The sequence below is a fragment of the Prionailurus bengalensis genome, chromosome B3, assembly GCF_016509475.1.
Source record: "Prionailurus bengalensis isolate Pbe53 chromosome B3, Fcat_Pben_1.1_paternal_pri, whole genome shotgun sequence".
NCBI classification, from domain to species: Eukaryota; Metazoa; Chordata; class Mammalia; order Carnivora; family Felidae; genus Prionailurus; species Prionailurus bengalensis.
The window spans coordinates 40882142-40904333 of record NC_057355.1 but is presented as its reverse complement, the minus strand read 5'-3'; the positions used below and the strand labels follow the sequence as shown (position 1 = coordinate 40904333).

Here is a 22192-nt window from a genome sequence, read left to right as displayed (position 1 = left end):
TTCTAGAGTTCACTGGCATCTCCAAATATAAACGATACCAAAACTAGAGTGTAACAGTTAGTGAATACTTGGGATCAGCTAGAAGAAATGTAGCCCAATTTACTACTTAAATGTCTAAGCAATATATAACACAAAAGACATAGCTCCTAACACAAGGACTCACTTAAGATACATGTGATATAAACAATAGAATGTTTAGCCTTAGGAAGAGAAGGCTAAAGGCTAAAGATGTAATAGCTATCTTGAAATACCTAAAGGTTGTAATGTGGAAGGAGTAAGTTGTTATGAGTTATTTCAAGGACAGAACCAAGTATAAGAGGAGGGGAATTAGAGAAATTTTAATTTTTAACTCATAACATTTTTCATAATTAGAGTTTCCAACTAATAAAACAGTTCACCTAATGAACAGCTGTAACTGGCTTTAGGTGAACAAGATGAGTTCTTGTTCAGTGAAGTTTTGATTCAGTAAGGATCTCTTCCACCTCCATATGCTATCCTCAAAGGTAAAAAGAACCATTATAACAATTTTGGTTGGACCAAGGCCCAGCTGAACATTCGATTTTTCCAAAAGTGAATTAGCATGACATATTCTAAGTACAGTGAAATCTGTAAGCAGTGTATATATATATATATATATATATATATATATATATATATATGGAAAAGTTCAGTTAATTTAGGCTTTATTTTCTGCTTTTTAAAAAAATAAGCATTTGTCCATAAATAACTCTTTGAGCACACTGTACAACTCTCACTACAGTATTGCTCTTCCTTTGTGAAATTAGATAAACACAAAATACATATGATCCTCACAATGTTCAAAAATCCCAGAAAAGTAGTTTTAATCACTGTTTGGCAAAGATATTTACACTAGTATTAATAATTTTAACAAACCATGGGGCGCCTGGGTGGCTCAGTCGGTTGGGCAGCTGACTACAGCTCAGGTCATGATCTCACGGTCTGTGAGTTCGAGCCCTGCATCCGGCTCTGTCCTGAGTGCTCAGAGCCTGGAGCCTGCTTCAGATTCTGTGTCTCCCTCTTTCTCTGCCTCTTCCCTGCTTGTTCTCTGTCTGTCTCTCTGTCTCTCTGTCTCTCTCTCAAGAATAATAAACAATAAAAAAAATGTTTTTAACAATAAATAAATAATATAACATAATTTTAACAAACCAGAGGAAAACCAGATTAACTTTGTGAAGGGTATGAAATTACAAACTTAAGTTTAATTATCTTTTTAATGTATAAATTTTATTTTTTGATTCAATTTTCAATGGAAACAGGGAGTCTGTACTTCCCTTACGTTTAGAAGAGGCTAAGTTGCCAATATTTCACAAAAGTTTTGACAATGAAACAGATTACATGGAATCTTTGCCTAATTAAAGTGAGACATCATCATATGTTGTATATTTGGAAAGACTAGGTACTTTAGGTCAAATTTTTTTAGAAACAATTACATATCAGTATTAGACTTCATTGCATGCAGCACCATAAAGTTTCTCTCTCCATCAGTGAAAACTAGCAAATCAGATTTCAGATCCATCAAAACTTGACTTTGATAGAGTTGGTTTGAGCTACTCCTTATAAGAAAACTAATTATCAAGGAAGTACTAAGGATAAAAACTTGGCTCTCAATTTGGTAACATTCTGTTTAATATCCATCTCTAAAAGACAAAGCAAAAAAATATAATCTACAATCATCAAAACTTAGTTCGGAAGTTGATAAAAATCAGATCAATGCACTGATTTGTATTTGGAAGGAAAAACAAAGAACTATCTAGTAGGAGGTAATCTTAGGAAGCACACAAATGGATAATCTATTGTGAAAATAAGTATTCATTTATTAAAAACAAACTTCAGAAGAACATACTTGTTAAAACATGGTAAACTTAGACAACAGAATATCAGGAAGCAAAAAGTGTGATAAGGAAGCAAGAATATCAGTTACTAAGTTATATTATACCCACCTCTTTAATTATACCCCTGGTTATCTTAAAATATATAATGGTAGCTCTAAGGACTCTAGACATATCTCTGGATTTATGGCATGATTTGCCTTTTATGTTTTATTGATTTCCAACTTGAAAAGTACAGGCCCAAAAGGTTGTATTTTATGATACTGAATCAAATGCATTTCTAGGAAAATTTCTCTCTTTTAATGTAGTCTATGAAATCTTCCTGTCTAACTCTAAAATTCTTATTTTATCTGCTTTGTTGTTGTTAGAAACTTTATCAACTGTTTAAATTCTCAGGCCATATTGCTCTTAAGCAGAAGATACATAGCCATCCAAATTTCTTCAACATTGCATCTTTGGCCCTCTTTCTTAAAAAGGGTTAGGTTCAGTTTAATTAATACTGAATTTTTTTAATGTGCAAAAATCTAACTCTGCTTCTTAAAGCAAATAAAAGAAACAAAAATACGGCACCATTCTAATAATCAAACGCCAATAAAAATGGCAGCAGTACAAAGATCTAAGAAAATCTCAAATACAGCAGATTTGTAATTAGAACACCATTCAATGATTAATTTTTAGCAAGAACAAGAAGCTTAATAACAGGTAAAAGAAACCAAATACTGCGTTATATTGAATACCAAGGTAAGTAACCAATAACGAATCTTACAAATTCTCCAATATTATAATTACTTGCTTTTGAGTAACTCTATATAAGCCTCATTTTTTTAAATTAAATGCCTATTCAACAAAGCTAATTGGAACAAATACATTTATCCAAATTTACATCCTAGAATAATAAACAGGAGACATTAGTCAAGGATGAATTAAGAGAGTTCTATTCTTTTTCATCATCTGTGTGATCAGGTGGCAAAGGACGTGCTCTGTGAAAAGAATAGAGAACTCAGTCACCTGAATATCAACTGCTAAAAAAAAAAAAGTTATCAACCTATATAAATCATGAAGCTTAATAGTGCAATGGGTCTCATCAAGTGAACAGAAATGAGAGAAAATTAAACTCCATTAGTTGACCAACACCTAAAAATTCCAAGTACCAGAGCAACAAAATCTTTATTTTACTTGTTAATTTGTCAGATGAGTGTTTCTCCTTTAGGATATATTGCTATTTTTATTAAAAATGGAATCTCTAATTCTATAGCATCTTCTTGCAACAGGTTAAGTGGATTAATAAACAGTATAATCAATCCTTCATACAGTAGGGACTGTGTGATAATAAAAAAGCAAAAAAATTAACCAATCCATTTGAGCAGAGAAAACATACGAAGTTGTCATATTTAACTGTATGTCCTTTTGAACCATATAAACATATTACCTAATTGGAAAAATCTCAAAATTGGTTAAGTTTGCATATGGTAGTTGCAGCTTTTGAAAAATAATTTACATTACCCCAAAGCCATTTTGTACTCATTACACTTTTTATAGAGGAAAGTCAATTAAAAACTTAACCATAATTCAGAATTTTTTTAGAGCTGATGAAGATCTGTGAGATCTATTCTGAAATAAGCAGTTTTCACATTAGATCCCAAAAGCCTAAATGCTCATAGAGCTAGGTAGTGGAAGAAGGAAGCTAAAAAAAAGGTATTCTAACTTGGTATGAGACTATCTTTGACTTACCTACTATTAGATTACCAAGAGGTCTTCATTGTGTTTTCCTGGAAGTAAATCATGTTAACAAATGAACACGATCATAAGCCAAGCATACTTTTGGCAAGGACCTGCTGTACTTTATGTATCATAGTTCTTTCTATTCAAGGTGTTAAGTAGATAGTTTTTCTTGATTCTGAATTCCCCCCCCCCCCCACCATGCAACTGAAAGGAGTTTTACCCTGCCTCTGTGAGAAAAATAAAGCCGTAGGAGTAGCCATGTTTCAGATTATAAATTAGGGAGTTTATAGCAGAATTCCTTCTGATAAACTGATAATTTATTATCTACTATCAAAAGTAAATCTATTGATTTACTATCAATAAAGAGATACAACTTTCTTCAACAAACAAATCTAAGCAAGGGGCCTAAAGGAATAATATAAACCTCTATTACTTAGTTTTATGTCACAAATTTTATTACACCATGGATCAAAATTCTTTATGAGAATATATGTGTAATTTTTCTCCATATAATTGAAAGCCTATAATATAGGTTTTATTGTTATGATGATCAATGTAGTCATATTTGGCTACATTGCCAAATATTTTGTTTCCTTAGTAGAAGTCACAAATAATTCAAGAGGGTTGTAATATATTCTGGACCTAATATTGACTATTAGCCTGTCATATCAGAATGAGAAAGAACAAGGTACCAAACAGTGACAGGGAACTGGAATAAACTTACAGGATCATGAAAGTAAGTCTATTAAAATCCAAAATTTAGTTACTGATCTAGAGTTTGACATTCCTTTTAAATATCTCATAACAGGGGAGCCTGGCTGGCTCAGTCAGAAGAACATACGACTCATGACTTCAGGGTTGTTAAGTTTGAACCCCATGTTGGGTGTAAAGATTGCCAAAAAGGTGTGCCTGGTTGGTTCAGTCCATGGAGCATTGATGAGTCAGCCCGTGACTCTCGATCTCAGGATTATAGGTTTGAGCCCCACATTGAGTGTAGAGATTACTTAAAAAAAAAAATCTAGGGTGCCTGGAGGATTAGTCAGTTAAGGATCCAACTCTTGATCTCAACTCAGGTAAGGATATCATGGTTCATGATAAGCCCTGCATTGAGCCCCATGGAGCCTACTTGGGATTTTTCTCTTTTCCTCTCTCTCTCTCTGCCCCTTTCCCACTTGTACTAAATAAATAAATAAATACATACATAAATACATACATACATACATAAATAAATAAATAAATAAATAGAGATGGTTTAACTTGATTTAACACTTCTTTTTTTTTTTTTTTTTAATGTTTATTTATTTCTGAGACAGAGAGAGACAGACAGAGCATGAGTGGAGGAGGGACAGAGAGAGGGAGACAGAATCAGAAGCAGGCTCCAGGCTCTGAGCTGTCAGCACAGAGCCCAATGCAGGGCTCGAACTGACAAACTGTGAGATCATGACCTGAGCCAAAGTCGGTCGCTCAACCAACTGAGCCACCCAGGCACCCCGATTTAACACTTCTTAAGCCTATTATGGCCATATTGGATACTGTAACATTTAAGCATCAGTGTGTGAAAACGTGAACCAAAAATTTCATGGAGTGTCTATTTCTTTAAAAAAAAATTTTTTTAATGTTTATTCATTTTTGAGAGACAAAGACAGAGCTTGAGCAAGGGAGGAGCAGAGAGAGGAAGACACAGAATCCAAAGCAGGCTACAGCCTCTGAGCTGTCAGCACAGAGCCAGACATGGGGCTCAAACTCACGAACCGTGAGATCATGACCTGAGTTGAAGTTGGAGCCAGCCAGGTGCCCCTGGTCACATCATTAATTTTCAATGTTTGTCTCTCTTCAGTCTTGTACGTGAAACTCCCAGCAGATTTAATATTAGCATTTGTTATCTGGTGAAATCCTTCAGATGCTCTGTAAGTCAGTCCAATTGGGGACTCACATAATAAAGAGTGGAATTAGTAGATCTGATGAAGACCTGTGTTTTCCTTGTCACATTGGACTTCTAGTCGCCATATGGATTGGGCTTTAGAATATGCAATGGTGAACAATAGAGTTCTTTGGCCTGGGTCTAAGAGTAGAAATATAGAAAAGCAAGCAAGACCACAAGGAAAATGGCAGCTAACTGCAGGGCACAGGTGGACATTGTGGGCTCAGACAGAGGACCTGGTATACTAGTTAAAGGAATGCGTGAATAAATCTGTGTCAATAGAACAGTGCCAGAAGCAGCAGTCCCAGACTGAGCATGGCCACCATTCTCTTGCCCACGTTGGTCACTGTGCCCTGGGTCACACTTGCTGCTTGGTGTGCTGGAGGATCACAGGCTCCTGGCTGGTACAGGAGAGAGAGCTAGCAGGGTCGTAAATTGAGGGGCATAATGACAGTGATATGGCACCAAGTGGCCACCCATGCTCACCATTCCCCATACCTCCAGTCAAATAATTTGTGTTTGAACCACAACTTTTCCAAATTGCTTAAAGAGCCTGGATCCTATTATTTATAAGTCTATTTTTTACAAAGCAGCTTTCCTTGGCCTTTTTTTTTTTTTTCAAGTAGCATTATTTTTGTCCCAATTCTTAGAAGTATGTTTGTTGTTGAAAGTTGGTAGCACTGAATGAGTAGGAGGAGAGGTTTTTACCCAGAAATAATCGCTGATACTTGGTATGTTTTTACAGCATAAAAATTGTACTTTTGAGTGCTGAATTTTTGCTTAACCTCTGTCATGAGCATATTCCTGACATTAAAAGTTTAAAAAGCATGATTTAATAATCTTCTTTAAAAAGCGTGTACACTCAACTTTGTATGCATGCAGTTTTATTCCCACCTTGTTTTATTTTTAAAGTATTTTTATGTATTTTTAGAGAAGTTGGAAAGAAAATACACCATGGTGTTAGTTGTGATTTTCTAAGTGATGAAAATTTCTGGATTTTCTAACCTTTCTACATCGGTTATTTATTTCTTGTAGAGGCTGAACTAGTAGTTTTTTGAGGTGTGGACATAATAGAATTGATGCTAGATAAACCAACATAGAAATTTCTTTTTTGAAAAAAGATTATAAAAAATAGACAGTAAAAATTAAAGAATAAAGACAGGAAGTTCATGGTTAATAATATAGCTCTTATCATCTGATTGGGAACTGATCCTCTTTGGGTGACTGAAAGGAGTAAAAATAATACCTTTCACTGATGTTTGAAATTCGGGAGTGACTTAGAATAAGAGAGTAGTACAAGTTTGAAAAAACCTCTGGTTTGTGTTTTCTTATCTGTTCAGGGAGAAACTTCAAAGTTACTCAATTTCCACTTGTCTTTTATTTTCAAGAATATAAGTATTTTCAGGCACGTGGGTGACTCAGTCGGTTAAGCATCCAACTTCCGCTCAGGTCATGATCTCACAGTTTATGGGTTTGAGCCCTGAGTTGGGCTCTGTGCTAACAGCTCAGAGCCTGGAGCCTGTTTCAGTTTCCGTTGTCTCCCTCGCTCCCTGCCCCTCCCCCACTCGCACTCTGTCTCTCTCTCTCTCAAAAATAAATAAAACATTAAAAAAATTTTTTAAAGAATATAAGTATTTTCTTTATATTCCAGAATGTGAAACTTACTTTCTTTTTGCTTTTCCTAAGCCACTGCTTCCTGCCTCTTCAGGAATTCGATTCTCTTTGTCAGAATCTTTAGGGGACAGCCCAAAGAATTCTCCGATTCCTTTTTGCCACTTGGGAGTTGGGCGCACACAAACTGGATTCCCTCCGGCATACTTATTTTCAACTATAAAATATAAACAGATGGAAGTAAGTAAGAACTAAGGATACAACTGCCATTCCTTAAAGGGAAACAATTCTTTAACATCAAATCTAAAGAGTATATGGTATTACATTCATCTTAAAATAATTAGAAAATGTGTGATGACGAATAACTATTCAAATAGTCTTACCGATTGTCATATTAAAACATGACACATTTTTTCCTAATATGAGGTAGCACAGTGTAGTGTAAACCACCAAAATTTTACTTAACAAAGTCATTTAGTTAAAGCACCTGTGAAAGGCAAAACAAATATACAGCAGTGTGAAAGTTTCCACAAAATTAGGTTTCACTTTTCAAAGCTCTTGGCTCCTTTTCAGTTCATAAGGTAAATCCAAGTCCTGATTTTTTTAAAGTAAGTTCTACGTCCAATCTAGGGCTTGAACTCATGACCGTGATATAGTCACATGCTCTACCAACTGAGCCAACCAGATGCCCCGATTCCTGATTATTTTAAAACAGTAATATAGAGGAAAAATTTCTGCCTCCTAATGAAGTAATGGTTAGAATAGCAAGATGAGCAAATTACTGAGTCACTACATAGATCTTTTGCTTTAAACACATTTGTCACAAACTCTACCTGTTAAAGAAAACAAAAAGGGAACCTGGGTGGCTCAGTTGATTAAGAGTCTGACTCTTGATTTCAGCTCAGGTCATGATCTCCAGGTTTGAGTCTGATCCCTGGGTCTGGCTCTGTGCTGACTGTTTGGAGCCTGCTTGGGATTCTCCCTCTCCCTCTCTCTCTGCCCCTCCTCTGCTTTCTCTCCCTCAAAAATAAATAAATAAACTTTAAAAAAAAATAGAGATCTTTAAAATGCCTTAAGGGGTGCATTTGGCTAACATAAGTTCATTAAGGGCCTATTCAGTTGACTCTGGCGATACAACAGTGGACCAGACAATGGGATGTAGCCCTAACTGGAATTTAATGGTACAGGGTATGGAATATTCTCAATAAATTCATCACCTTTATACTTTTGACCTACAGCTCCTTTATATCTAAAGAGAGCAAATTAGTACACACATGCATATATTTTTTGGTAAGTTGTTTCTAATTTGGAACAGGGGGAAGTTTAAGTTAACTTAAGAACCCATGAAGTTCTTCACAGTGCTTTCTTGTATGTTCTTAACTAGGCCTTGTGGAATTAATCTTCCTAACTGCTCAACTTCCTAGGAAAGGAATGAGGCACCAGATGGCACAGTATTTTCTCAACCTCTCCTTGCACAGAAGGAGTAGTGTGAAGCTATTTCATCGGGCCAAGTTTTCCCTCCTAATGTCCCAAAGGCGGTATCAGGAGCTGCACAGTTGGAAAACACACACACACAGACATCATGCCAAAAAACAAACAAAAAAACATGCAGAAATGAAAACAAAAACGTTTACGCTAAGCAGACAACTTGATTAGCACGGTCAACTACTAGATTAATTCTTAATCTAGTAAAAGAGAGCTTAAATAGCCTCCTACAAGAAAAGGACATCTGTCAGTATTAAAAATAAAAACGCTAAACTAGAAAAGAAAAACAGGTTTGAAGATAAATCGTGTCCATCCCTAACCCTGAGGCCTGAGATTCTTTTCCTTGTGACCCCCACCATTACCCCAACCTGTCAGGAAGCCAAAGCCCCCTCACTATATCAGAGGGCAAGAAAGAAACTCGAGTGTGAGAATCTCAGGAAAATAAATTCCAAGGTGGGTCAAGGGGCTTGCAGGTCAGGAGAACTGCGGTGCCCGGCCTGATCCTCTTTGGAGAAGGTTCCTCCAGGGGTTGCAGGGGCGCTTTTTACCTTTCCTCGACGAAAGCGATGCGGAATTACTGGCAGAGGTGGAGGAACCAAGCACCTTCCTGGGGGCTCGAGAAGCCACCACTGTGGAGAGGAAAGGAGGCATTCAAAACAGGGCTGTAAGGTTCCGACACCGAGTCTCAGTGCCACGTTCTCACCACGGTCCCCGACCCCGCCACCCGGTGAGGAGAGCCCCGCGATGCAGTACAGCAGGCCAACCATCCCCTGGCCGTGCCGCTCCTCCCTCTTGGTAAAGGGGCCAGGCCGCTGCTTCCTGAACGGCTGGACCATTTGGCTCAAAGGGCGGTGGGGAGCCCTGGCCTCTCCCGCTCGCAGAGGGGCTGCCGGGAGAACCCCCTGCCCCCCACTGCCTTGCTCAACCTCCTCACCTTTTCTGTAGGTGCCTGGGACACTGTCCGCTTTAGTCCGCACCATATTCAAACGCGAGGAGAGGGGAGCAATCAATGACTTCCCAACCGAGGGTGTTTAACTGGACAAGGACCCGAAAACGAATCTCCCGCCACAGTTTATATTGGTCTCTTTCCCGCGCGCTCCACGGACTCTCCCGGGAAGCCGCTCCCATTGGTTCCGCGCCGTACCCCCGCAACCAATCGCCAGTGTCCAGCGATGACAGCAACGAGGCTTGGCTCAGTACCGTCCCGTCCATCAACTTTGCAGAACCTTGTGATTCGTTCCCGCCCCAAGTGGGAGGTGCCAAGGTGCTTTTTCGGGGCGCCCCAAGAGTGAGTGCTAAGATTCTAAGTAAGGGAAATGGACCTGCTTAGAAAAGAAGACCCAGGAAAGACAGCGACTTACATTTCTTCAAAAGTTACCACAGGGTGAAATCCATGTAATTGACTCCAGGAAGAGAAACTTGAAATGAAGCGGATTTTTTAATGAAAATCAAAATAAAGAACTTAAAAAAAAAAAAACAAAAAAACCCTCAGACGAACTCTTTCTGCCGGGTCCATAACAAAACAGTTCTGTGGAATTTTAGAAAAGGAAGGTATTTATGAGGCTTTTCCACGTTTTTAGTCCGTATGGTAACTTGTAACTAAAGAAAAAAAAAAAAAACGGAGTAAATTGTATATATATATATACACACATAAAAAAGAACAAATTAATGAAACGTCTTCCCAAGATCCAAATGGTCTCAGAGTTCCTTAAAAATTTGCCAAATGTGCTAAGGGTACATCCCTGGCATACAGTGATTATGAATCTAGAATAGGAACTCAACACAATTTTCTATCCCTATGCTTATCTTCTAATTACAATACCCCTGGGGAGTGATTTTCACTCTCTGAAAACCATGCATAAAACATGATCAGATGAGCTTGCCTTGGGATGTATTTTGTTAAATGCTCACTTGAAAGGCAATCCTAAAAGTGTATGCACGGCATTAATTCTCTCCAATAAATTATGCTTGAACTTTCAGAAAATAGGCTAGTCAGTACTTCAACAGAATCAACAACCACTTTGTGTTTTAGAATTAAAGAATCTTAAAAGATCTAGACAACAGGTGAAATTATATATTATATTACAATTACATTAATCACATTATAATTCAATTAATTAACTAATTATATTATAATAGCAGGAAATATATTGGAAATAACCTGTAGCTTTGTCTAAAAACCTTGGAGTCTAAGACTACATTAGAATTCCTACCAGAAAAATCAACAAGCCTCAGGGTATTACTTTCTTCTTTGTCATCACACACCTCTCAATACATAATCGTTCTTGAATGCACATTATTTCTTTTTCAGTTAAAGTGGCTTCTACAAAGGCCTGAATTACTTAATTCAAACTCATTTCCTAGGTCCCTGCAGAGATTAGAACAGCATAGAGAATCTGCTGGTCTTTCTCATAGTTCAGATGCCAAGTAAGTGGCCAGAAATAATTGCAAATATACCTTTGCACACATGAGCAGTTTATTACCATAGCTATGTTTATATGTTTGTCTTTTAATAATAGGGAAGAAAACGTATTAAGGTAAAAAATTAAGAAACAAGCAGTGATCTCTAGCAGATATTCTTTTAAAAAATATTTTTAACATTTATTTTTGAAAGAGACACACACAGTGTGATCAGGGGAGGGGCAGAGAGAGGGAGACACAGAAGCCAAAGCAGGCCCCAGGCTCTGAGCTGTCAGCACAGAGCCCAAGGCAGGGTTCAAACTCACCAACTGCGAGATCATGACCTGAGCTGAAGTTGGAAGCTTAACATATTGAGCCACACAGGCCCCCCGCAAAAGTTTTTAATTTAAATGTTTACTTTGAGGAAAGCTTCTCCTTTGAGGTTTGCTTTTCCTTTATTTAAATAAAATACAGAGAACTATGTGGTGTGAACTTGAAAATGTCAAAGGCCTAGGGAATTAAGAAAAGTTGTAGTACATTTGTATGAAATATCTGCCTAAACTTATACAAAAAAAATATCTTTTAAGTCATGTAAAATAGGTGTGCTTGCTTTGCTCAGGCAAAATGGAGGCACCTGGGTGGCTCAGTTGGTTAAGTATCTAACTTCAATTCAGGTCATGATCTCAGTGTTTGTGAGTTCAAGCCCCTCTTCGGGCTCTGTGCTGACAGCTCTAAGCCTGGAGCCTACTTTGGATTCTCTCTTTCTCTTTCACTCACTCTCTCTCTCTCTCTCTCTCTCTCTCTCCCCCTTCCCCACTTGTGCTCTGTCTCTCTCAAAAATAAACATTAAAATTTTTTTTACATAAATGATAATCACTGTAAATAGCATTGCATTATATGACATATATTACAAACCAGAGATTGCAATAATTAACATATGCTTTAAATAAAAAGAATACCTTTATTCTTAAAAAAAATTTTTTTTAATGTTTATTTATTTTTGAGAGAGAGGGACAGAGCATGAGTGGGATGGAGCAGAGAGAGAGGGAGAGACTGAATCCAAAGCAGGCTCCAGGCTCTGGGTTGTCAGCACAGAGCCGGACGCAGGGCTGGAACTCATGACCTGAGCCAAAGTCAGATGCTTCACCAACTGAGTGACCTACTTAGCTGCCCCATATTCTTTAAAAAATTTTTCAACGTTTTATTTATTTTTTGAAAGAGAGAGCATGAGCAGGGGAGGGGCACAGAGGGAGAGGAGGACAGAGGATCCAAAGAGGGCTCTGTGCTGACATGCTGACATCAGCAACCCCAAGGCAGGGCTTGAACTCACAAAGCGGGAGATCACGACCTGAGCTGAAGTTGGACACTCAACCAATTGAGTCACCCAGGCGCCTCCAGAATACCTTTATTCTTGAGGACCTAAAAATTTCATCATAATTTATACGATGTGCTAAGCCCTATTGTAAAAAAAAAAATCCTGTCATAGTCTCTGTCTTCAAGAAATTAACATTTAAAATGTTTGTTAATTAATTAACTAATTTAGAGAGCATGCGTGCAAGTGCAAGCAGGGAAGGGGCAGACAGAGAGGGAAAAAGAATTCTAAGCACGCTTCTTGCTGTCAGTGGATGTGGTGCTTGACCTCAGGAACCCTGAGATCATGACCTGAGCAGAAATCAAGAGTCGGACCTGACTGAGCCACTAGGCACCCCAAGAGGTTAACATTTAAATTATGGGAACTGAACAGATATAGAAAATGTAGAAGATTTTTATGAAGAAACAAAATTTGTATCCACTGTTAATAAATATTCACAGAGAATTTGGGTTTTTTTAAGCTAGAAAATCATATATTTTCCATTAATAACAAAGACAATCTATACCCAATGTACATCAATACACTTATATGATTTCGATCATTTATATCAATGGAAACATTAGCACAAAAAGTTGAAGCAGGAACCAATTCATGTAATTGCTCAGTCTAGATGGCCTAATGGGAATGAAGAACCTACGAATGTAAAACGAAGTCAGCCAATTAAATTTATTAATGGGGGCGTCTGATGGGCTGTCAGTGGAGCACAACTCTTGATATCAGGGTTTTGAGTTACAGCCCCACATTGGGTGTAGAGATTAATTACAAAATAAAATATTTAAAAAATATATATTGATGAAATATATCAGAGGACGTTAAAGCTCTCCAGTAGGGGCGCCTGGGTGGCGCAGTCGGTTAAGCGTCCGACTTCAGCCAGGTCACGATCTCGCGGTCCGTGAGTTCGAGCCCCGCGTCAGGCTCTGGGCGGATGGCTCGGAGCCTGGAGCCTGTTTCCGATTCTGTGTCTCCCTCTCTCTCTGCCTCTCCCCCGTTCATGCTCTGTCTCTCTCTGTCCCAAAAAAATAAATAAACGTTGAAAAAAAAAAAAAAAAAAGCTCTCCAGTATAGTCTGGCTAAATTTTCATCAGTCCATCGTCCCAGTGGAGTAGAGAGTACTGACACACATGCAAGTTTGGTCTTCTTGGGTTGAAATACCTTTGACTCTTTAAAAATCACTGCATTGTGGGCAAATAGGTTAAATAAGTGATGGGGATTAAGGAATGCATTTGTCCTGAAAAATTTAACAGAAGACCATGGGGGAGGGGAAGGGAGAAAAAAAAGTTAGGGAGGGAGCCAGACCATAAAAGACTCTTAAAAACTGGGAATAGGGTTGCCTGGGTGGCGCAGTCGGTTAAGCGTCCGACTTCGGCCAGGTCACGATCTTTCGGTCCGGGAGTTCGAGCCCTGCGTCGGGCTCTGGGCTGATGGCTCGGAGCCTGGAGCCTGTTTCTGATTCTGTGTCTCCCTCTCTGTTTGCCCCTCCCCCGTTCATGCTCTGTGTCTCTCTGTCCCAAAAAATAAATAAATGTTGAAAAAAAATTAAAAAAAAAACTGGGAATAAAAACTGGGCTGATAAGGGGTGGAGGGAGGGGAAAGTGGGTGGTGGGCACTGAGGAGGGCACCTGTTGGGATGAGCACAGGGTGTTGTATAGAAACCAATTTGACAACAAATTTCATATTAAATAAATTTAAAAAAAGGAATGTACTTGTGATGAGCACCAGGTGTTAGACGGAAGTGTTAAATCACTATATTGTACATCAGAAACTAATATAACTGTATGTTAACTGTAATTAAACACAAAACTTAAAAAGAGAAGTCATTGTTGCCCCCCAAAAAGTATTACATAAATTAAAAAAAAATCACTCAGAATTTATGTCAAAGTTCTTTAAAGACAAATCATAACACCTGTTATATTACAAGTTTTTCCTCCTGGAGCTTCCTGACTTGTTTTGGCCCTCCTGGAAAAGACCTGGCTCAAAAAAATTAAATAGAAAAAGGTTCTTGCAGCGTGAACCTAGTATTAGACCATACAGAGTATTAATAAAACCACGACCACCAAAGCAAATCCCTGAAGCAGTTATTCTAGCTTGCAAGTGCTATTTTAAATGTTTTACATAAACTAGAGCAATTTTTTTTTTTAAGTTAGTTTATTTTGAGAGACAGAGAGAGAGGGCGAGAACGAGCAAGAGTGCATGAAGCAGGGGAGAGTCAGAGAATCCCAAGCAGGTCCCGACCTGCCAGAGAAGAGCCCTAGAGCCGGCTGAATCGCAGGAACTCGGAGATCATGATTTGAGAAGGAATCAAGAGTCCCATGCTTAACCCACTAAACCTTACCCAGGGGCCTCAAAAGCAGAACAAGTTAAAAGCTGGCCTCTCAGATTACAGTTTTGATTTATCTTTTCCTCGACTATAGTTTTTATAGGTAATTACACTGTCTTCTCAACCGAATTCCTGATTCTCGAGTCCTACATCTTACCAAGCAGAAAAATCAGGCGCAGATTAGCTCTGGTTCCAGCATAAACACACCGGGAAGTGGGGAGGAGGCGGCACAGGTGGGAGGGATCTGTGCTGGGGCGGTACAACCGCGAGGGGCGGTGCAGGCTGGCGGAACCCGCGCGAACGAGGTTGGTGTTGCGAAGGGGACTAGTCCAGTGCAGGACTTAGGGCTGTTGGAGCCCAGCTGGTTCCGGCTGGGAAAAATGGCGGTGGCTGGGGCGGCGTCCCGGGAGCAGCTGGTGGGCTGGTGTACCCAGCAGTTAAGGAAAACTTTCGGCCTGGATGTCAGCGAGGAGATCATGCAGTGAGACTGGTTGGGGTCTGAGGCGGGAAGGACCTCTGGGATGTGCACTGGCTGAAAGGGGAAGAGGGGAAGACTAAAAAGTTGATGAGAGTGAAGAAATATAGAAGGGCTGCTGTGGGACTCTAGGCGCCGAATTTGACCTCCGGCTTTACACTGCAGCTTCTGGGACAGGGTGTCAGGCTCCACAATCGGTCGGTGGGGCCTTTTTTCTTAGGAAAACTCCAGATCTCTGATAACTAAACCTGTAAGACTGTCCCTGGAGCCAATTTCCTGATAGATTCTGCAGAGAAGGGCCAAGCCAAATTATCTTTGCAAAAATTCCTTACTCTGAGCATTTGAGTTTGCCCGATCTGCGTGGTGTTTAATATTAAATAGGACCTGGACTTTAAATGGAGGTGGCTGAAGTAAGGTGCAAATAGCTCCTGACTGAGGAGTCCCAGGTTCTATTTTCTGTTGTCATTTACCACTTTTGGAATCTTGGGCAACTTTTTTTTTTTTTTTTTTTTTAATATTGGGCTACCTAATTTTCCTCTCTGTACCTTAATTTCCTCATGTGTAAACTGAATACTGAGCAGAGTTTATCTTTAATACTTTGATTCCTATAAAATGGAGATCCTGACATAATTTAGTATTTTTTCTTTCAATTGATTTAACATATTTGTTGCTCTGCTGCATAACATGCTGTGGCCATAAAGGCTCTTGAGACCATTGGGTTCCGCGTGGTTGAGGAGTGCTGACTGGGGGAAATGTAGGGTGTTGTGGGAGCACGGAGTAAAGGATTCCCACTAAGATTTGAGAAACTTGAAAGGTTTACTTCAAGGAATCACTTTCACCTGAAAACTAAAGGGTGGGTAGGTGGAAGTGCAGTGTTCAGGCAGAGGGGGAAACTTCTTTAATAGTTGGGCTTGATCAAGGAACCTGAAAGTTTTTTTTTTTTTTTAAGTTTATTTATTTATTTTGAGAGAGAGGGAAGGAGGAGCAAAAAGAGAGGGAGAGAGACAATTTGTGCTGGCTCGGTGCTGTCAGCACAGCCACTTCTTGGCTACCAATAATATAATACTATTTGAACTCATTTCACTTACTAGGTTTTTTATAGTTATTGCACAACAGGCTATGATGCCATGTTGAAAGCATTTTTGTGTACATTTGCTGTGCCTTGCCTGGCATTTTACTGAGAATTACTCAGGTGTACTATACTAGTGTGCTAACTTGAACAATTTGGCATGAATGGCCTGAATTTTTACAGACAGCACAGAACTGTTAACTTCCTAATCAGTGATTCACTTATGGAACATTAAGATTTGTACACAGGTTTAGCAAAATAAACTGTTCTACAATCTGCATTGGCTCATGTTTTGGATGATTCTGTTTTGAAAGATTTGTTATATAACACATTTAGATGTATGTTGTTCCTTATTTTACTTTGTTAAATAGTTAAAATGACATTTATTCAAATGTTACTGGAACTCCATAAATCCTTCCCTGGTAATTTGAATACCAGAGTTAAATGATCCCCTGAGGTTTCTTGCCATCCTTTTGTAAGAACTCAATAGCAATTAATCTTTTGATGGGATGCTAACTTTGGGGATCAAGTTGATTAAACTGTAAAAGTCCTGAAAAACAGTGGTCTTTTCTTTTTTAATCTGTGATGGATTAGAAGATGCTCTTAATGATGCCCAATGGCACAGGTTTATTCACCTATAGATCATAGCACTGCAAATGCACCCACCACATTAAGAAAATAACCTAGTACATATGCTACTGGTGATGGCAAAATCTCATGATTTTTTTTAATGATACAGCATTATTATAATTTTTCTTATATCCCATACCAGTATATCTGAATTACAATTTATTCAGATCTTATAATGCTTTCATGGTCTGATATCTTAATTTACAAGTTATTTTTTAAAATTCTTTTCTGATGGTGTAACATATTCACTGTAGAAATCTTAAAAAATCAGAAAAAAGATAAAGAAGGAAACCAAAATTAACCATAATACCACAATCCAGAGATTATCATTGTTTCACTCTTTGTGTTTTTTTCTTATGCATATTGTAATACATTTTCAAAACGTAGGGGAAAAAAGAAAAGAAAAATAAACTCTTGTTAATTGACCATAGTGGTAATTATTTGGGGGTATAAGCTCTGGCCTTTTTTTCTACACATGTGTATGTGTATACACATTGCTTTTATAGCAAATGGAATCATATGCTCTGCACTCTATCCTATTATTTCATTTACCATTATAGGAGGGCATTTTCTCAGAATAATAATTATTCAAAACTTTCACATTTAGTGGTAGCATATTACATTTTTGAAAGTCCAAAAACTTGAATTCATTAGTCCCTTTTCCATCAATAGATGTTTTAAATAGCTTCTAGTTTTTCATTAATTCAAACAGTGAGGCAGTTAACTTTTGCATAAAATTTCCTGTCTCTTATGTCTTATAAAGTCTTATAAATGGAATTACCGGATTATTTTTAAGGCACTTCAAATATATTGGCCTGTCAATTTTTAAACAAGTTGTACTGACTTGAACTGTTACCCCATTTCACTTTTAGGAACCTTTATAACATTTCCTTAAGATAGATCTGCTCATTACGATGTGATACCAATCTTGATATATAATTTTTGAGAATATTAAATCAACAACTGTTTAGATTGTTCTATGTACTCATATTTTTAGCAAAATAAATTTTAGGTTTTATAATATAGAGATTAAGTGATTTGTATTCCTCGGAAAATATGACTGCAGATATGTAGTTATAGGAAGTATTCCTATGTTAAGGACAGCTCCACAAGCCTGTCTTCAAAACAGTAATTTAATTCTTCCAACAAGAGGGTTACATAAAGGTTTTATTATGAACAAGGTGTGGTCAGGATCTTTGTCTAATCAAACTTATATCCCTAGCACCTAGCATAGAATTTGGCTTAAAGTAAACACTTCAGTAGCTCAGTCGGTTGAGCCTCTGACTTTGGCTCAGGTCGTGATCTCACAGTTCATGGGTTTGAGCTCTGTGTCGGGCTCTGTGATGACAGCCTAGAGCCTGCTTTGGGGATTCTGTGTCTCCCTCTCTCTCTGCCCCTCCCCCACTTACTCTGTGTGTGTGTGTGTGTGTGTGTGTGTGTGTGTGTGTGTGTATCCCCCCCCCGCAAAATAAATAAAACATTTAAAAAAATCGTAAACACTTTAATGGATTAATGAATAGTTTGTACTACGTCAGTTTATGTTGTGATTATTGAAAGACATAGTATAAGCAGTCTTGTTTCAACAACTTCTATTTTTGCTTCCTGAGGTATGTTTTGTCAATTGAGAGTGCTGAAGAGATACGAGAATATGTCACTGACCTCCTTCAGGGAAATGAGGACAAGAAAGGTCAATTCATAGAGGAGCTTATAACCAAATGGCAAAAGAATGATCAGGAGTTGAGTTCTGATGCTCTGCAGCAGTCCTTCAAAAAAGATGGTAAGTGGGGCGCCTGGGTGGCTCAGTTGGTTGAACGTCTGACTTCAGCTCGGGCATGATCTCATGGTTCCTGAGTTCAAGCCCTGCATTGGGTTCTGTGGTGACAGCTCAGAGCCTGGAGCTGCTTCAGATTCTGTGTCTCCTTCTCTCTCTGCCCCTCCCCTGCTTTCAGTCTGTCTGTCTCTCTCTCAAAAATAAATAAACATTAAAAAAAAATTTAGAGAAAAAGATGGTAAGTTAATATAATTAAGTAATGGGCTGGTTTATAGAACCTCATATTTTCTGTAACTGCTATTTCCTCACAGCTAACTTAAGCAGAATCATATGTATCCGTATTTTTCAGTTCTACTCAAACTGGAATCAATACTGTTTTGTTGAGACTTTTTCAACTTAGAAAATATCACAAGAATACCTGTTTGCAGATAAAAATGTGGTTTCAGAATAGTTTGAAAAATTTATCCATGTTTTAAAAAAACAATTTTCAGGAGTACCTGGGTGTCTCAGTCAGTTAAGCATCCGACTTCCATTCAGGTCATGATCTCACAGTTCCTGAGTTCGAACCCTGCATCAGGCTCTGTGCTGACAGCTCAGAGTCTGGAACCTGCTTTGGATTCTGTCTCCTCTCTGTCTGCCCCTCCCCCACTCACTCTCTGTGTCTCTCTCAAAACAAATAAACATTGGGAAAAAATTTTTTAAAGATTTTAGTTATCTGTATACCTGGATGAAAGTAAATGTTGACCAACTTTAGTATGAATAGCATTTAGAAGTAACTATTTAGTTAAAAGATATGGAAGATAAACACCAAATTAAATAATCTAAGTCATTATTATTATATAATCTAAAATATATCAGATTTTAGGGTCACCTGGGTGGCTCAGCCAGTTAAATATCTGACTTTTGGCTTTGGCTCAGGTCACGATCTCATGGTTTGTGAGATTGAGCCCCATGTTAGGCTCTGCACTGACAGCATGGAGCCTGCTTGGAATTTTATCTCTTCTTCCCTCCCTCCCCCTCTCCCCCTCCCTTTCTCTCTCTCTGCCAGTCCCTCCCTCCCTCTCTTCTCTCTCAAATAAATAAATAAACTTTAAAAATAAAATAAAGTAGCAGATTTTAATTTACTTTCTTAATCCCAGCCAGTAGTCTTTACCACTGACTATCTTGAAAATTATGGTTTATATTTAATTCTGGTTTGAGAGGAAAAGCTAATGTAAAAACCTTCCTGACTGCATATCTTCACTTTAAATATTCAGCATCACCTTCTGTTTATTACCTATCAGTTCACCAATGAATCCCATTATTATCAATCTATATACGTGTATGTATAATTTTTTTTTTCTTTTAAAGAAATGTTGGATGGGCAGAGATCAGGAGACCAGCTAAAGAGGAGTAGGAGGAAAGGCAGAAATAGACAGGAAGTTCCTGCATTTGCTGAACCTGACACAACCACGGAGGTCAAAACACCTTTTGATTTGGCCAAGGTGAGTGCTTATAGAATGAATCATTTCCTAGCTGTATGAAAAAGAGGAAGTGACTGATACATTTCAGAGAGCAAAGTGTGCAAATTGTTCTAGAGTGGCAATTATTCAACAAATGCATGAATTTTATGGAGAAAAAGTGATAATGATGATACATTACTTTCTATATGGTAGATTTTTTTGGCAGCCTGATTTTTAAAAAAAATTTTTTTTAAATATTTATTTATTTTTGGGAGACAGAGAGACAGAGTGCATGCGGGGAAGGGGCAGAGAGAGAGGGAGACAGAGAATCTGAAGCAGGCTCCAGGCTCGAAGCTGTCAGCACAAAGCCTGATGTGGGGCTTGAACCCATGAAGTGCAGGATCATGACCTGGGCTGAAGCTGGATGCCTACCCGACTGAGCCACCCAGGTGCCCCTGGCATCCTGATTAAATAATTATTATAAGGACATCTTGGTTAGAAATGAGATTGAGAAAGATATACATATGTACATATATATATATATCTTACATATATATACATATATATATATATGTATATATATATATATATATATATATCTTACACATATATATAATATATATAATGGAAAATATTTGATGAAGTGCACCAGGGCTTCATTTTCAGCATTTTGTGTGGGTGGGTTTTTAATAAAAAAATGGACAATTATAGCTGTTATTAGAAGAGTGTTCCTACTTTGAGCCATCTGCCCTTGCACCATCGTCATCATCATTTAGTGTTTAGAGTTTTTTTCGTATTCTCTCATGGCTCTCAAAATAGCTCTGTGAGGTAAGCAGAAATATTTATAATCAGGGAAATTTGAGAAACTAAATTTCCCAACATAAGGGAATAGTTAATTATGCTGAGATGGCAGATAGGTGATCAAAAAATTCTGAGTGTGATGACCATGCAATAAAGCATGGAAAAGTGTTTGCAAAATAATGTTAAGTTCAAGGGGAAAAAAAAAAGAGAGACTTAAGCTTTTTCCCAAGTGGAATAAAATGAGCAAAGAAGCCTTGTAAGCAAAAGAAAAACACAAATGACCGATAAACATTAAAAGATGTTTAACTTTACCAGTTTGTCACCCTAATTGCCTGGGACTTTATCAGTTTTAGCACTGTAAGTCCAGTATTCTGGGATTTTCCTAAGTCCTAAGCAAACCATGGTAGTTTGTGTATTAATGTGTATTGATTGTATTGATCACTAGTAATCAATAAACACATATTAAATCCCTGAGGTATTGCCTATAATTAAAAAAATATTTTTTAATGTTTATTTTTGTGAAAGAGACAGAGCACAAGTGGGGGAGGGGCAGAGAGAAAGGGAGACACAGAATCCAATCCAGGCTCTGAGCTATTAGCACAGAGCCCATTGTGAGGATCAGACTTAGGAACCATGAGATCATGACCCGAGCCCAAGTCATATACTCAACCCAATGAGCTACCCAGGCACCCCGCCTATGATTTTAAATTGCTAAAGATTTTAAAAATAGAATACTCAGTGATGGTGAAGTTGTATTAAAACAAGAGCCCCTGTACACTACTGGTGGCAATGTTAATTGGTTTAAACTCTTTGGGGAACAGTTTGGTAGCATACATCAAGAACCAGAAATGTTCCTATCTTTTTGACTTGTTAATATGACTCAGAAATTTAACATAAGAAAGTAATCAGAATTGCACACAAAAGAACTATTGAAAATGTGAACTGATCTGTTTAGCAGTAAGAGAAAGACTAAAATTATACTTCCCTCATTTGATGGAATATCATTCAACTAATAAAATTGTTCACCAGAATATATCATTTGGGAAAACATTTGTCATAAAATATTGAGTGACAAATGTGTGAACGAAATACGTAGGTTTGATTTTTTTGTGTTTAAAAAAATTTTTTTTAATGTTTACTTATTTTAGAGAGAGAGACAGAGAGAGCCAGCATGAGTGGCAGAAGGGCAGAGAGAGAGGGAGAATCTGAAGCAGGCTCCAGGCTTCATTCGGCTCAGGTAGTGATCTCATGGTTAGTGGGTTTGAGCCCCACATTGGGTTCTGTGCTGACAGCTTGGAGCCTGAAGCCTGCTTCAAATTCTGTGTC

At 38.0% G+C, this 22192-nt stretch overlaps 2 protein-coding genes across 6 annotated transcripts in view; one reads left to right on the top strand and one right to left on the bottom strand.

The window, feature by feature from the left end:
• Nucleotides 1–1812: 1812 nt before the first annotated feature.
• Nucleotides 1813–14938, bottom strand: PCLAF (PCNA clamp associated factor). Of its 2 annotated transcripts, none has more exons than XM_043555187.1 (5): nt 14836–14938; nt 9524–9892; nt 9138–9218; nt 7159–7321; nt 1813–2830 (listed from the first exon to the last, which is right to left on the bottom strand). In XM_043555187.1, the coding sequence occupies exons 2-5, from the start codon at nt 9567–9569 to the stop codon at nt 2785–2787; spliced, it is 336 nt and encodes a 111-aa protein (XP_043411122.1). In that variant the 5' UTR covers nt 9570–9892; nt 14836–14938; the 3' UTR covers nt 1813–2784. The 2 variants fall into 2 exon arrangements, with proteins under 2 accessions (XP_043411122.1, XP_043411123.1); XM_043555188.1 differs by lacking the exon at nt 14836–14938 and adding an exon at nt 3582–3619 and having other exon boundaries at nt 2763–2830; nt 9524–9725.
• A 53-nt stretch (nt 14939–14991) lies between these two features.
• The window catches only part of TRIP4 (thyroid hormone receptor interactor 4), a 67408-nt gene continuing 60207 nt past the window's right edge, over nt 14992–22192 (top strand). For 3 of the 4 annotated variants that reach the window (XR_006293270.1, XM_043555186.1, XM_043555185.1), the window contains exons 1-3: nt 15019–15159; nt 18460–18629; nt 19974–20107. Coding sequence is in view for 3 of the 4 variants with exons in the window: in XM_043555186.1 (XP_043411121.1) it covers nt 15059–15159; nt 18460–18629; nt 19974–20107 (405 nt within the window). In the remaining variant the exon portion in view is untranslated. Of the gene's footprint in view, nt 15160–18459; nt 18630–19973; nt 20108–22192 lie in introns of all 4 variants that reach the window. The other variant, XM_043555184.1, reaches the window with a different exon arrangement.